The sequence below is a fragment of the Fusarium fujikuroi genome, chromosome FFUJ_chr08, assembly GCF_900079805.1.
Source record: "Fusarium fujikuroi IMI 58289 draft genome, chromosome FFUJ_chr08".
In the NCBI taxonomy this organism is placed as follows: domain Eukaryota; kingdom Fungi; phylum Ascomycota; class Sordariomycetes; order Hypocreales; family Nectriaceae; genus Fusarium; species Fusarium fujikuroi.
The window spans coordinates 933,671-945,873 of record NC_036629.1 but is presented as its reverse complement, the minus strand read 5'-3'; the positions used below and the strand labels follow the sequence as shown (position 1 = coordinate 945,873).

The 12,203-nt window shown below is 49.2% G+C and overlaps 5 protein-coding genes; 4 read left to right on the top strand and 1 right to left on the bottom strand.

Annotated features, from left to right (window-relative positions):
- Positions 1–74: 74 nt before the first annotated feature.
- FFUJ_12122 (uncharacterized protein) lies at positions 75–2,106 on the top strand (the record flags this gene model as incomplete). XM_023581691.1 has 2 exons in its annotated part: positions 75–155; positions 205–2,106. 2 exons carry the CDS (start codon positions 75–77, stop codon positions 2,104–2,106), a joined length of 1,983 nt encoding a protein of 660 aa, XP_023435129.1.
- An 809-nt stretch (positions 2,107–2,915) lies between these two features.
- On the top strand, positions 2,916–4,933 carry FFUJ_12121 (uncharacterized protein; the record flags this gene model as incomplete). XM_023581690.1 has 2 exons in its annotated part: positions 2,916–4,391; positions 4,439–4,933. The coding sequence occupies 2 exons, from the start codon at positions 2,916–2,918 to the stop codon at positions 4,931–4,933; spliced, it is 1,971 nt and encodes a 656-aa protein (XP_023434349.1).
- A 1,320-nt stretch (positions 4,934–6,253) lies between these two features.
- On the top strand, positions 6,254–7,605 carry FFUJ_12120 (related to integral membrane protein; the record flags this gene model as incomplete). XM_023581689.1 has 6 exons in its annotated part: positions 6,254–6,286; positions 6,355–6,600; positions 6,652–6,854; positions 6,903–6,997; positions 7,051–7,221; positions 7,268–7,605. 6 exons carry the CDS (start codon positions 6,254–6,256, stop codon positions 7,603–7,605), a joined length of 1,086 nt encoding a protein of 361 aa, XP_023434348.1.
- A 542-nt stretch (positions 7,606–8,147) lies between these two features.
- Positions 8,148–9,945, top strand: FFUJ_12119 (related to Na+/H+ antiporter; the record flags this gene model as incomplete). XM_023581688.1 has 3 exons in its annotated part: positions 8,148–8,388; positions 8,440–9,242; positions 9,292–9,945. The coding sequence occupies 3 exons, from the start codon at positions 8,148–8,150 to the stop codon at positions 9,943–9,945; spliced, it is 1,698 nt and encodes a 565-aa protein (XP_023434347.1).
- A 270-nt stretch (positions 9,946–10,215) lies between these two features.
- Positions 10,216–12,161, bottom strand: FFUJ_12118 (probable cysteine synthase B; the record flags this gene model as incomplete). XM_023581687.1 has 7 exons in its annotated part: positions 10,216–10,824; positions 10,872–11,232; positions 11,288–11,348; positions 11,397–11,487; positions 11,538–11,664; positions 11,727–11,919; positions 11,969–12,161. 7 exons carry the CDS (start codon positions 12,159–12,161, stop codon positions 10,216–10,218), a joined length of 1,635 nt encoding a protein of 544 aa, XP_023434346.1.
- Positions 12,162–12,203: the final 42 nt, after the last annotated feature.

Below are 12,203 nucleotides of genomic sequence, written 5' to 3'. Positions count from 1 at the left end.
AACTCCACATCACTCCATCTATCTGCACCTTGCCATCTCCACTCATCAACGCGGATACATCCAAACGGGTCGTCATGCTGTCCTCATCATATGCACCAGCACCAAAAACAATCACCAGATCGCGCACTGGCTGTGCCGTCTGCAAATCCAAGAGAGTATGGCTACCCCTCCCGCTCATCCGAGCCCTGCCTGACCCCTAAATAGCTCAAGTGCGATGAGTCCAAGCCCGCGTGTTCGCGCTGTGTGAGACTAGGTATCCCATGTCCTGGGTATCAAAAGCCGCTTCGATGGAAAGCTGGTTCCAAGTCTCCAAAGGATGTTGTGGAAACACCTAGGAGTGATGTCACTGCTGAGCCGCAGCCGAGCTCGGCATACGTGCCTTATCAGACTCAGCCGGCTGAGCAGTTCGTCAACAATTTCTATGACCCAGAACTTATGGATCAACTCAACGAGGCTATGAATCCCGGATGTGTCGATACGCAAGGCCAGGAAACACTAGATACAGCTTTGCCTCTCATGCAATTCCCGGATGACGTGTTACAGCTATATCCGGAACAGGCTCTTGGACAGACACCTGATACCATAGGCCAAGGGTCCACTGATGAGAGACTTTGGCCTGTCGCTACCATTAATCCGACACAGCAGTATCCACCAGCGCAAGCGACCTCACAAGCCTTGACTAGACATGAGCCTCAAAACCAAACCGTCGAGACTGTTGGTGAGATGCCTTTGGCGCATGCCCTTCAGGACTATTCGTCTGTCTTGGTAGAGTACTATTTCAAGGAAGTTTGCGGAATGATGTCTTGCTATGACAGTTCAATGAACCCATACCGAACTACCATCTCGAATATGTGGTCTGGATCTCAATCACTTTACTACATCACGCAAAGCATGGCAGCTGCTTGTCTATCCGAAGTATCGCCGAATTTCACACCAATCGGTCGCCAGCTTCGAGATCAAGCCATGATCTGTTTATCACGAGAAGCCAAGATTTCTCAACTTGAGACTTCATCTTTACTAGCTTTAGTCATGTTGGGGATGAGCCTTTCGTGGCATGATCCCGGTAGTCTTGGCCAAATGCAATTCGAAGTTCTATCTCGAATGGTTCAGTCCGCCGAAGCACGTGGCGACGCTCTTGCAATTGCCGACAAGAAGAAGGAATTCTTCTTCTATAACTCGCTTGTTTACTGGAAAATGCTGCTTTCCTTTGTCACGGACGTGGATTCAAGCACAAGACATGTTCAGCCTCAACCAGTACCTCCAGAATGTTTTGACTTGCAAGAACCGCGTATGCCTCACCCGCAGACAGGAATTGGCATCGAAGTTCAAGAGCTCGTCGCCAAAGTAGGAAGTCTTGTACGAAAGGAACGAAAGAGGATCCGTTCCCGGCGATTTGTTTCTCAGGAGGATATCCAGCGTGCTCAAGAAGCCATGATTGCCTCGGAACAGCTGCATTCTGAGTTGTGCGCAATTCGGCTACCCACAGAGAACGATATTGTCGATGCTGGTGACGACATGACTCCAGCTAACCATCTGGTCAGCATTGCTGAAGCTTATAGATGTACGGGCTTGCTTCAGTTGTATCGCAACTTTCCGGATCTTCTGGGACCTTACATACAATCTGGAAGCCCAAACAACCAGGCATTTCAGTCAGGATCTCCAGATGCTGCGAGCAGCTACCCTGATGATAGAACATTGGCAGATACGTGGCTGACTTGTCTAGCCCTGCACGTGCTGGACCTGGTCAAGGATATCCCGACTACGTCTAGAAGCCGGTCTATTCAACCACTGCTGTTCGTGAGTATCTGCAGCGAGATGTCTTTGAATAGATCATACTGCGGGATTTCGAATCTGCAGCAACCTCCCGTGGCAAGCATCGCGACTAGTACAAGGTTCAGAGCGCCTCTGGCTGGTCTTGATGTATTGCAAGCCAGAAAGACTATCATTTCACGTCTTTCTGCCTTTGAAAATATTTTAGCGGCAAAGCCTATTCGTCAGATGCTGACGCTTGTCAAGAAGACGTGGTCTTGCATGGACGAGGAGAAGCAGGATGTGTATTGGATGGACGTCATGATGGAGAATGGCTATGAGACTTTGATGGGATAGAATTTGCAGGTTGCGATTAGTTGTGACTTACATAATGATGATGTTTCGGGCTAATAGAGGCGCGACGGTATTATAATTGAACTTTGTTTATATCCAGAGTCGTAATTGTAATTGTTGATCGCGTGCGACAAAGTTTATGGAAGTTAGTGATGTCGTATTACGAGTGTCATTCACGTGGATCTACATACCCGCAACCTTAACTTATTGTTAACCTTAGATGTAGCCCAAACTCTACAACGCGCCTCACGACACATGGTACTCGAATCAATCATTCGCAAACGTCTAATATTCAAATCTAGACCCGTGAGAGTTTCCGCCACAGAGATCATATCGCGTACGACTATACTGTTCGCAGGTAATGAGTCGCAACATGAGTATCCCACCAGCACCATCTTATCGTCGTAAACAATGCAGCGAATCACGCAGAGGCAGTGGGATGAAAGGGATCAATAGTTTCTGAGGGATTTAGACCCTGCAGTAAGTGACTATTATAGATTCATTACTAACTATGGTCTGTTGGTGTCCACTTGTCTGTTTGGGGGCAAGCATCCGCTGGGCTTAGCCATTTCCAGGCGATGCAGCCGCCGGAATCACCACGATCTGCTGTAGTCCCTGCACCATGGAATTCGGTCTTCTGACCCTCTTTGGGCATGGAATATTACAGTGGTGTTCTAGCCGAACTCTCCGCTGGGAGACACCATGTTAGCTTGTAGTGCAGGGACCATTGAGTAATGTAGTACTTATACCAATGTTACGTCGCTCACGTCAGGCTCAATTGAAGGGGATCACCATCATCGACATCTTCAATCATGGCTCGTGGTCTTCTCATTCTCTGCGTCAGCGCACTCCTCGCTACGGCGAGCGCTGTAAAACCCGTCGTCAAGCCCGCAGATGTGGTCTTTGTCAATGGCGAGATCTACACCATGTGTCCGTCCAACGGACATGCACAAGCTCTCGCTGTGCGTGGTGGGAGGATTGAGTACGTCGGCAGCAAGAAATCCGCCGACAAGTACATTGGAAAGAACACAAAGGTCATCGATCTCAAGGGAAAGATGGCCATGCCTGGTCTTGTCGATTCGCACATGCATGTTCTCTCTGGTGGCCTGTTTCTTCTCAAGTGCGATCTGAGCTACCAGACACTGCCAATTGAGGATGTGATAGAGCACATCCAGGGCTGCATTGATGGCGAGACTGGCAAGAGGGATGATGATTGGCTTGAGGTTGTCAACATGGACTATGCTGGTCTTGTTGAGAAGAGCGGAAATGTTGGAAAGAAGCAGCTTGACAAGCTCAACACCAAGCGTCCCATCATCATCCGATCCAGCGACTACCATACCGTCCTCGCCAATTCGCGCGCCCTCGAGCTCTCCGACATCGACTCCAGCACCAAGGACCCCTCCGATGGCAAGATTGTTCGTCTTCCTGGTAGCCAGGAGCCCTCGGGCGCTCTCTCAGATGGCGCCTCTGCCCTCCTCGCTGGCCCTCCTCCTCCCACCGCCGAGGAGAACGTCCAGGCTGGTCGCGCAGCTCTCAAGCTTCTCCGTGAGGCTGGTATCACTACCTTCCAGGAAGCCGCTGCTGGTGAGGAGCATCACACTCTCTTCAGCACCATCAAGGCCGAGGATGGTCTCTCTGCGCGCGCGTACTTCGACTACCGCATTGAAGCACCCAAGTCAGTTGATGGTGTTCCTGCGCTCGTCAAGGACGTCGTCAAGAAGCTGACTCCTTGGCACGACAACAAGGCCATTGGCCCCAAGCCTACACTCAAGTGGCAGGCGATCAAGGCTTTCATCGACGGTGTCATCACATATCCTGCCAACACCGCTGCTCTGATTGATCCCTACTGGGCGCCCGTCAACAGCTCCAACCTCGATGGCAAATGGGCTCCCGATAAGAAGTCTCTCAATAACCCTTACTGGAACCCTGCTGTTCTCACCAAGACCCTCGAGCTTCTCTTCCTTGCCGGCTTTGACGCTCAATTGCACGTCGACGGTGATCTTGCTGTCCGTGTCGGTCTTAATGCTGCTGAGTCGTTCCGCAAGAAGTACCCCAGCAAGGATTTCCGCCTCGGCCTCGCTCACGATGAGTTGTCGCACGAGAAGGACTGGCCTCGCTTTGCTAAGCTCAAGGTTGATCCCATTGTCAGTTACCAGTGGGCGCAGCTCAGCTCATTCTACATCCCCAACACGTTCAAGTCTCTCGCCGACTACCGCAAGGACAATCTTCAGGCTTGGGCCGAGATTGAGAAGGCGGGTCGACCTCTTGTTTATGGAAGCGATTGGCCTGTAAGTATCGCCACTTTTCGCATCTGAGACATGTCTAACAGAAACAGATTGATCCTCTCGATGAGTTCCTCGCACTCAAGGTCGCCGTCACACGCTCCGGTGATCCTCAGAACCCCAACTCCCCCGCATCCCAAGGCCCTCCCTTTGACGGAAAGTTTCCCGGCAACGGAATCTCCCGCACATCTGCTCTTCAATCCATCACCATCAACGGCGCCCGTTTCCTCCGCGCCGACAAGCAGATCGGCTCTCTCGAGGTAGGCAAGCTCGCAGACATTATTATCCTCGAAAACAACTTCTTCAAGGTCCCCGAGTCCAAACTCGGCCGCCAGAAGGTTCTGCTTACCATGGTCGGCGGTGAGGTGGTTTATGTGGCTGACGGGCAGAACTTTGGCGTCAAGGCCAAGTTCCCTAACGATGACAAGGCCAGCGCTAAGCTCGCCCGTCGAACTATCGGCGGCTTCAACGCCAACGCGTTGTCAGAGAGAGCCAAGGCCGATGCGGCCAAGCTTCGAAAGCGCGGCACTTGCGTTCATAAGCATTAGGCCCGGGTTGGGCAGATGGGCTGATAGGGGATGTATACGAGTCACTCCATTACATATAGAACTTTTAATAATTGAAGCAATATACAATATGAACTGATGTGCTGATACAAAGCGTAACGATAGTCTTGTTGGCTGCAGAGTCTCGAAGAACAAAGCAAACACAAGATCGAGTCAGCCCCCTGGTTCCGCTGCACAAGCTATCGGCTGACTGCAACCGATCACAAGGATTCCTCTGCAGAACCAACAGGTACGCGAAATGGTTGCTCTCGTTTATGCTCGTTTAAGACTTCGGGCCTATCGGGGGTACGGGGAGACTGTTGGTGCGCATGCGATTGTCAGCCAATATTAACAAGCTAGACAAGGAGGACCCGGCACATATCTGCATCAACGGGTAGGATCCGCTGCATCCGCCTATCGGTCTATTCCAGTTCTGGAATACACCAACGCGGAATTTCACGACATTTGTAGGTGATGACAGCCCAGAAGTGAGCCGGCAATATTGCAACTGTGAGCAAGGGGTAGGGACTTCTGGTTAGACCATCTGTTCGTTTTAGTCGGAAAAAGACCAACAAGAGTTCCAATGATGAGACATTGTCCGTGGGGACTTTGCAAAATGGCCCTTTTGCCTAGACAAAGAGTGCCCCCTCTCATGATATTACTTTGCTGATTGGAGTTGCTCTTCAGCTCTGTTGGTTATGTGCTTTTTCGCTTCAGTTGTGGCTAGATCTACGACTCATGCAGATTCTTGGCAATAAACGTGGATGATCGACTGATATCACATCACATCAGGTCGACCGTCGATCCTTTTCTCGTCCCGACTCAGCTCAGCCCTACTCATCCTTCGGAATGAAGGCTCTTCGATCTCTAGGTTCCGCCGCAAGTCTGGACTAAAGCCAATGGTGCGACTTTCTCCCACTGAACAAACAGGGCTTGATGATTAGATGATATTGTGTTGAACTCGCGGCGGAACGAGATTCCAGTTCAAGTGAAGTGGCCCTTAGCGTGAACTCTAAAATGTTCAGCCTGAAGCCTCTAGCGGCGCCACTTGATAAGCTTACAGTCAAGCTCAAAAGAAGGGGGGAATTTCCGTTAGGTCCACGATTGCCGGGGTTAGCCTTGGGCTGAGCTATCGCCAGCATTATTTAGGGTTTTCATCGTCAGTGTCCCCCAGCAACTTTCGTGACGATCATTCTGCGTTTTCGTCTACTCTGTTACATTGCATTGCATGGTCCGAACCGGAAGCATAAACGCTCTTTATATGCTTGCTTTTTGTTTTGTTTTGTTTCTGTTTAATGCTGTAGTTTCGTCTGGAGTCTCACAATGGTCCCTGCGCCGTCGGGCGCCGCTGTGCTGGTAAGTCTCCCCTAGAACCCCCTAAATTAACCCATCGAATTAGCCTCTAACCGGTGGCACCACTTTAGGCAGTGAACTTCAGCCTTGTTGCGCTGGCTGCTGCCATCATCGGTGCTCGAATCTACCTGCGACTCGTCATACAGAAACAGAAGCTCGTCGCTGCAGATTGGGTACGGGTTGCAGCATGGATATCGGCTTTTGTTACGGCGTCGTTCGACATTATTTACATGAAGGAGGATGTGTTGAAGCCCGAGATCAACTACACCCTTGTTAATTGGGATGTCCCACCAGAGAAGCTATCAAGAGTGCTGCGGGTGAGTATCGTCCTCACGAATCGAAACAACATAAAGCTGATGATATTGCAGTACATGTGGGCCAGTGTCATTCCCTTCTTCGTGACCTTCTACCTCTGCAAGGCATCACTTCTCGTCGTATACCTCCAGCTGTTCCCACCGTTCATGACTAAGAGAAGGATCATTCTTTGGAGTGTAGTTGCCTATTGTGCATGCGCATTGATCGTGTCACTATGCTTGCAGCTATTCCTCTGTTTTCCGATTAAACGAAACTGGTACGCCGTATAACTCGTCCTTCATCAACCCTTCTAACCCACATGCAGGTCGATCTTGGGACCGGAGCCATTCTGTGACGATTTTGCCTTGGTCACTACATTTCAGGTTGCTTGGACGCTGCACTTTGTCGGAAGTCTCTTGCGTAAGTCCCGTGGCCTTTCAGGTGATGTCCAAGGTAGACTAACAGTTGTACAGTCTTTGCTCTGCCATGGCTCGTTCTGTATAAGCTCAACATGCGAAAGAGAGTCAAGATCGGTGTCTACTGCGTATTCCTTCTCGGAATAATCGACATTGCATTCTCGCTCACGCGCTTCTTGACAATTCAACTCACAAATGTCGGAGACTTCCGTTCCATTACAACGATTGGTGAGTTGTATCACTGTTCCAGGAAAGCTCATCTAACAAACGCTAGAACTTTGGAGTGGCCTAGATGTTTTCATCGGCCTGATCATCGCCTGCCTTCCGGCTCTCCGACCGTATCTTCGTAAAAAGGGCTCCAAGTACGATTACAACTACAACACATCCGGCCGACCAAACAACTCGTCTGGCGCACCAGTTCGCAGAGCAGCACAAAGTGGCTTCGAAGAAATCGACGAAACACCATCTCTGGAAGGCGACCCCGGTCCTGGGCCATGGACAGGATCACATTCGCCGGAGCTCACGGCAGGTTGGAGTGATAAGAAGAGCAACAGAAGCGATATCGAGCTTGTTAGTCTCGATGTAACGGCCAAGGATAGGACGATTGTATAAAATGAGATCATGTACATAGAAATCAACTAATAGCATCGTTGAACCCATGTTTAATTTGCAGACTTGAAATTCAGGGTGAGCTAAAATCTGCGAGTGAGAGACAAGAACGATGTTCGGTTAAAATGCAGGGGGGGAAGCATAAATTATCCAGAATCGACCAACATCCTTCACCCCCTGTGAAGGAATGCATTGGTTTGTCTTGGCAGTCATGGATATTGACTCGTAGGGCGGCCGTCCTCTGACAGATGATGCGATTGGTTAGGATAACAGAGAATGAGACGATGTAAAGAGAAGAGAAGACAAGTTGGAAACAGAAGACTGCACATATATTTCGCGGGTTTTAGTTATTAGAATCATATGTTAAAGATCGCAGTTTATGAATTGCGCTTATGGTTGAGGGCGCGTGTACTTTGCTCTACTACGGCATCTCACATGTTCCATTCCCTTATTCCCGAGCCGAATCGGGGAATTAAAATCCCGACATATCTAAACCTGCTTCCACAACAGACAATCAGAATGCAACCGACATCATCATCAGCAAAATGGAAGCTTCACTTCCATACCACGAGCCTTCTATAACTGTCATAGCCATTCTGTCAAGCTTTCTTCTTCTTTTGAGTTTAATTAATTATGGCCTCGATAAAATAGCTTATTGCGGTCTAATCGGCCAAATAGCGCTAGGCATAGCTTGGGGAACACCAGGTGCAAAATGGCTCTCACGGGAGGTTGAGGATGCTATAGTGCAGCTTGGATACCTTGGGCTCATCCTTCTTGTCTTTGAAGGTAAATGAAGTCCTCTTGATGCATAGACTGTTATTCTGATTTTTGTTCTAGGCGGTCTATCAACATCTTTTAGATCTCTCAAGGCTAATCTTGGTCTTTCATCCATCGTGGCCACGACTGGAATTGCTCTTCCAATCGGCCTCTCTTTTGCAGTTATGCCCATGCTTAATGCAACCTCATTGCAAGCCTTTGCCGCTGGTGCTGCCTTGTGCTCTACCAGTCTCGGTACGACGTTCACTATCCTAGGCACAAGCGGTCTTTCTGCAACGCGTCTCGGTGTTGTTTTGACCAGTGCTGCCATGATGGATGATGTCATAGGCCTAATCATGGTCCAGGTTATCTCAAACCTCGGTGGTGATACCTTTGATGCCATCACAGTCGTCAGACCTGTCGTCGTTTCTCTTGGTTTTGCTATCATCATTCCTGTTCTTTGCAGATTCATCGTTTTACCGCTTACTATTCGACTCAAGGCTTTCCGAAACGCGAATCCGACTTCTAGAATTTCAAATGTTTTTGCTATGAGCCAGACTGCTTTTGTCATCCATACTGGATACCTCCTCGGGATAGTCATTAGTGCGACTTTTGCAGGCACCTCAAGTCTCTTGGCTGCTTACATAGCTGGTGCAACTATCAGTTGGTGGGATTCCGATGTTCCTCATCTCGAAACTCGAGAGATCAGCGCCAATGCCACTGAAGCTACGGGAGAAAGTGTGATTACCGAAGAGTTGGCAACCCAGGACCCAGCTCCAGATAGTAACGTTCTCCCAAAGGTCATGGAAGGCGGTTCAGGTGCCGAGATCTTTCATCATTACTACGACCCTGCCCTTCAACACATTCTAAAGCCTTTCTTTTTCGTAAGTTCCCAACTCTTAATCCATTCCAAACAAATCTGACTTGGACCAGGCCTCTATTGGATTTTCCGTCCCCATCACAAAACTATTCACAGGTCCCATCGTATGGCGTGGCGTGATCTACTCTATCCTTATGATAATTGCTAAGCTTGCCTGCGGTCTTTGGCTTATGTCTTTCACGAATCCATTCCGGGCCCTTGTACAGCTTTCTCATAAGCTTACACCCAAGCTCAAAAGATCCTCTAAAGGATTGGTGCCTGGTGCTCAATGCGCAGAGAACTCATCGCCCAGCGATGGCGCTGGTGCCGCACAGGAAGGAGAAGGACGCGATGCTGTCCCTTTGGAACCCGTCACTGACGCAGATACGTCTCAGGTGCCTCCGCAAGTACGTAACTCGACACCTAAACCTGAAAAGGCTTTGTCTCTGTATCCAGCATGTATCGTTGGTATTGGCATGGTAGCTCGAGGTGAGATCGGATATTTGATCTCGGCACTGGCTGAAAGCAAAGGTATCTTTGGCGCAACGGCGGGTGGCCAGTCCTCAGATATCTTTCTGATCGTTACCTGGGCTATTACGCTCTGTACAATCATTGGGCCTATATATGTGGGATTGATCGTGAACAGAGTTAGAAAACTAGAGAATGGGAGTCTAAAGGAAAAGGGCGAAGGAAAGAAGAACGTTCTCGGGGCCTGGGGAGTGAGCTAGAGTTCTCGCGACCTGACCTCTGTAGTGAAAAGGATTTCACTTTATATATAGATGCATTCGAAGCATGGTGTTTAGGCTGTAGACCTGCATTCATGGCGTTATGGCTCGCTCAAACTCGGGGCATTATCCGTGAGGAAAGAGATTTATCGGCGCAATATCATTGACAGCATTTCACGGTGTACAGGACACCCAAATATAGTGAAATCATTCCTCATCTGCTAGTTTCAAGTGCCAAAACTAGGTGTTCTCTATCAATCCTGAGTAAAACCGCTATAGCGAAACGCGAGCAGACTGTGATGCGCCAACGCTCAGCGCCTCCTGACTCAAATCCACCCAAGGCGATGATTCTCGGGATCCAGCCACTGGCGTTTGATTTGAGCTTTGTCTCATTTTGTTCAGCGCTTGGAATCCACCTCTGATACTATCTGCCTCGTATCCTTTGACCCTCAAGACGCTGGTTGCAACTCGAGCACTATCACCATCGTAACATGTGAGAAGAACTCTTCTTCCGCTAAGAAGAGATTGTACTTCTGCTCCGGGAGCCTTGAAAGCACCTTCGAGGTTCTTCCATAGTGATTCCAATAGCTTGGCATCGGAGAATGGACTTGGGGTGCCGTCGTGTACAAAAGGCATATTGACCGCGCCTGGTAGATGGAACATGCTGAAATCGTCAGGTTGGCGTAGATCGATTATTGTAGTGTCCTGTTTAGATCTCAGAATGCTCTGTAAGTCAACGGTGTTGACAGATCCAATCTTTGGGTCGGCAAGAACCATGTCGAGTAGTGCTCCTCGGTCTACATCGAAGAATGCATCGAGGGCTTCTGATGCTGATCTTTCCCACTTCTCGTCGTATCGATACAAGTCGACTTTCAGAAGGTCCTGTACCGATGTTAGCTTGTTGGTAGTAAGACCTCAATATCACCTACCTCATTCTTGATAGAGGGGAAATAGCTCTCTCCAAGTTTGTCAAAGTACTCATTGATGTACTGGTATGGTAGGTCACAGCACAAGAACACACAGTTAATAGTTCCATCTGGTCCAGCCAGATCTGTGAGAGTACCTTCAGTCTTGCGCTTCTCTATAAGCTGATACAGACCCTTAAGGTTGAAACCAGAAGACGGCCCACAGACGATGCCGTTTCGGCAGAGATCTAAAGACAAGGAGAAAGAGTTGTGAGAGTCGACTTCTTCAATATGATCGACTGCCCGCTTCCAGGGGAACTGGACGGGGGCCATAAGAGCGAAGGATCGAGGGCCAGGGACTCGGTCACCGGGAGCTGTGCAAACTCTGAGTCATAGTTAGTATTGGTGGATGTTATCATGTGAATATTGGGTTTACTGACCCAAGTCGATATACTGTAGGCTTTGCGTCTTTGAAGTATGTGCCAAGTCCAGTCATAGTACCTATCTCTCATGAGTTAACAAAATCGATAAGGGAGCATGTTGGCGTACCTGAGGTTCCCATGCCAGCACAGATGACGTTGATTTCCGGTAACTGCTTATAGATTTGCGGGCCCGTCCACTTGACATGGGCATTCCAGTTCTGTGCTAATGTTAGCACTGGCTTCTCCTTGCGAATGACCAGAGACCTACAAGATCGTTTTCATATTGGTTTGGGTTGATGACAGCTGCATCTGATTCTTGTGCAAGTCTCTGAGCTGCTCTGATACCACCGCGTTCGTCAAGTGGCTCTGGCTGGGATGGGCCACCGAATAGTGTACTATAGGTACAAAGGGTTAGAGAAACCCTGTCCTGATAACAATGGGTGATCTGGTAACTTACATATCAATACCAAAGAACTGCATCAGCCTAAGCTTAGTGGAGCTCGTCTTGTTACTTAGGAATGCTCGAACGTCATCGACACCATGAATAGCTCGTGAAATCAATGACATCGACAGGACAGTCGATCCTGAGCTGTATTCAACCACCGCCTTGGTCTTGCCGGGTACTACACAATTTTGAAGAAGGTTCAGAGCTATCTACCAGTAAGCCGAGCATGGAAAATCCAGAATAAGACTACGTACCGGGCATCGCTTTGACGTTGTTCGCAGGATGCATAGTCATCATCTTGGCATAGATACGCACTCCATCTTGGCGATATGGATTAAGCGACTCCGGAATCTCAACAAGCGGTAGTGGCGGTGCTGATTCTGGATCGAAGTACTTCTGGATCGAGTCCTGTCCCTTGTACACGTTGAGAGGGTTGGGGCTGGCCATGTTGGAATAAGGTTATGGCTTGGAGACTGCAGAAGTAGAACT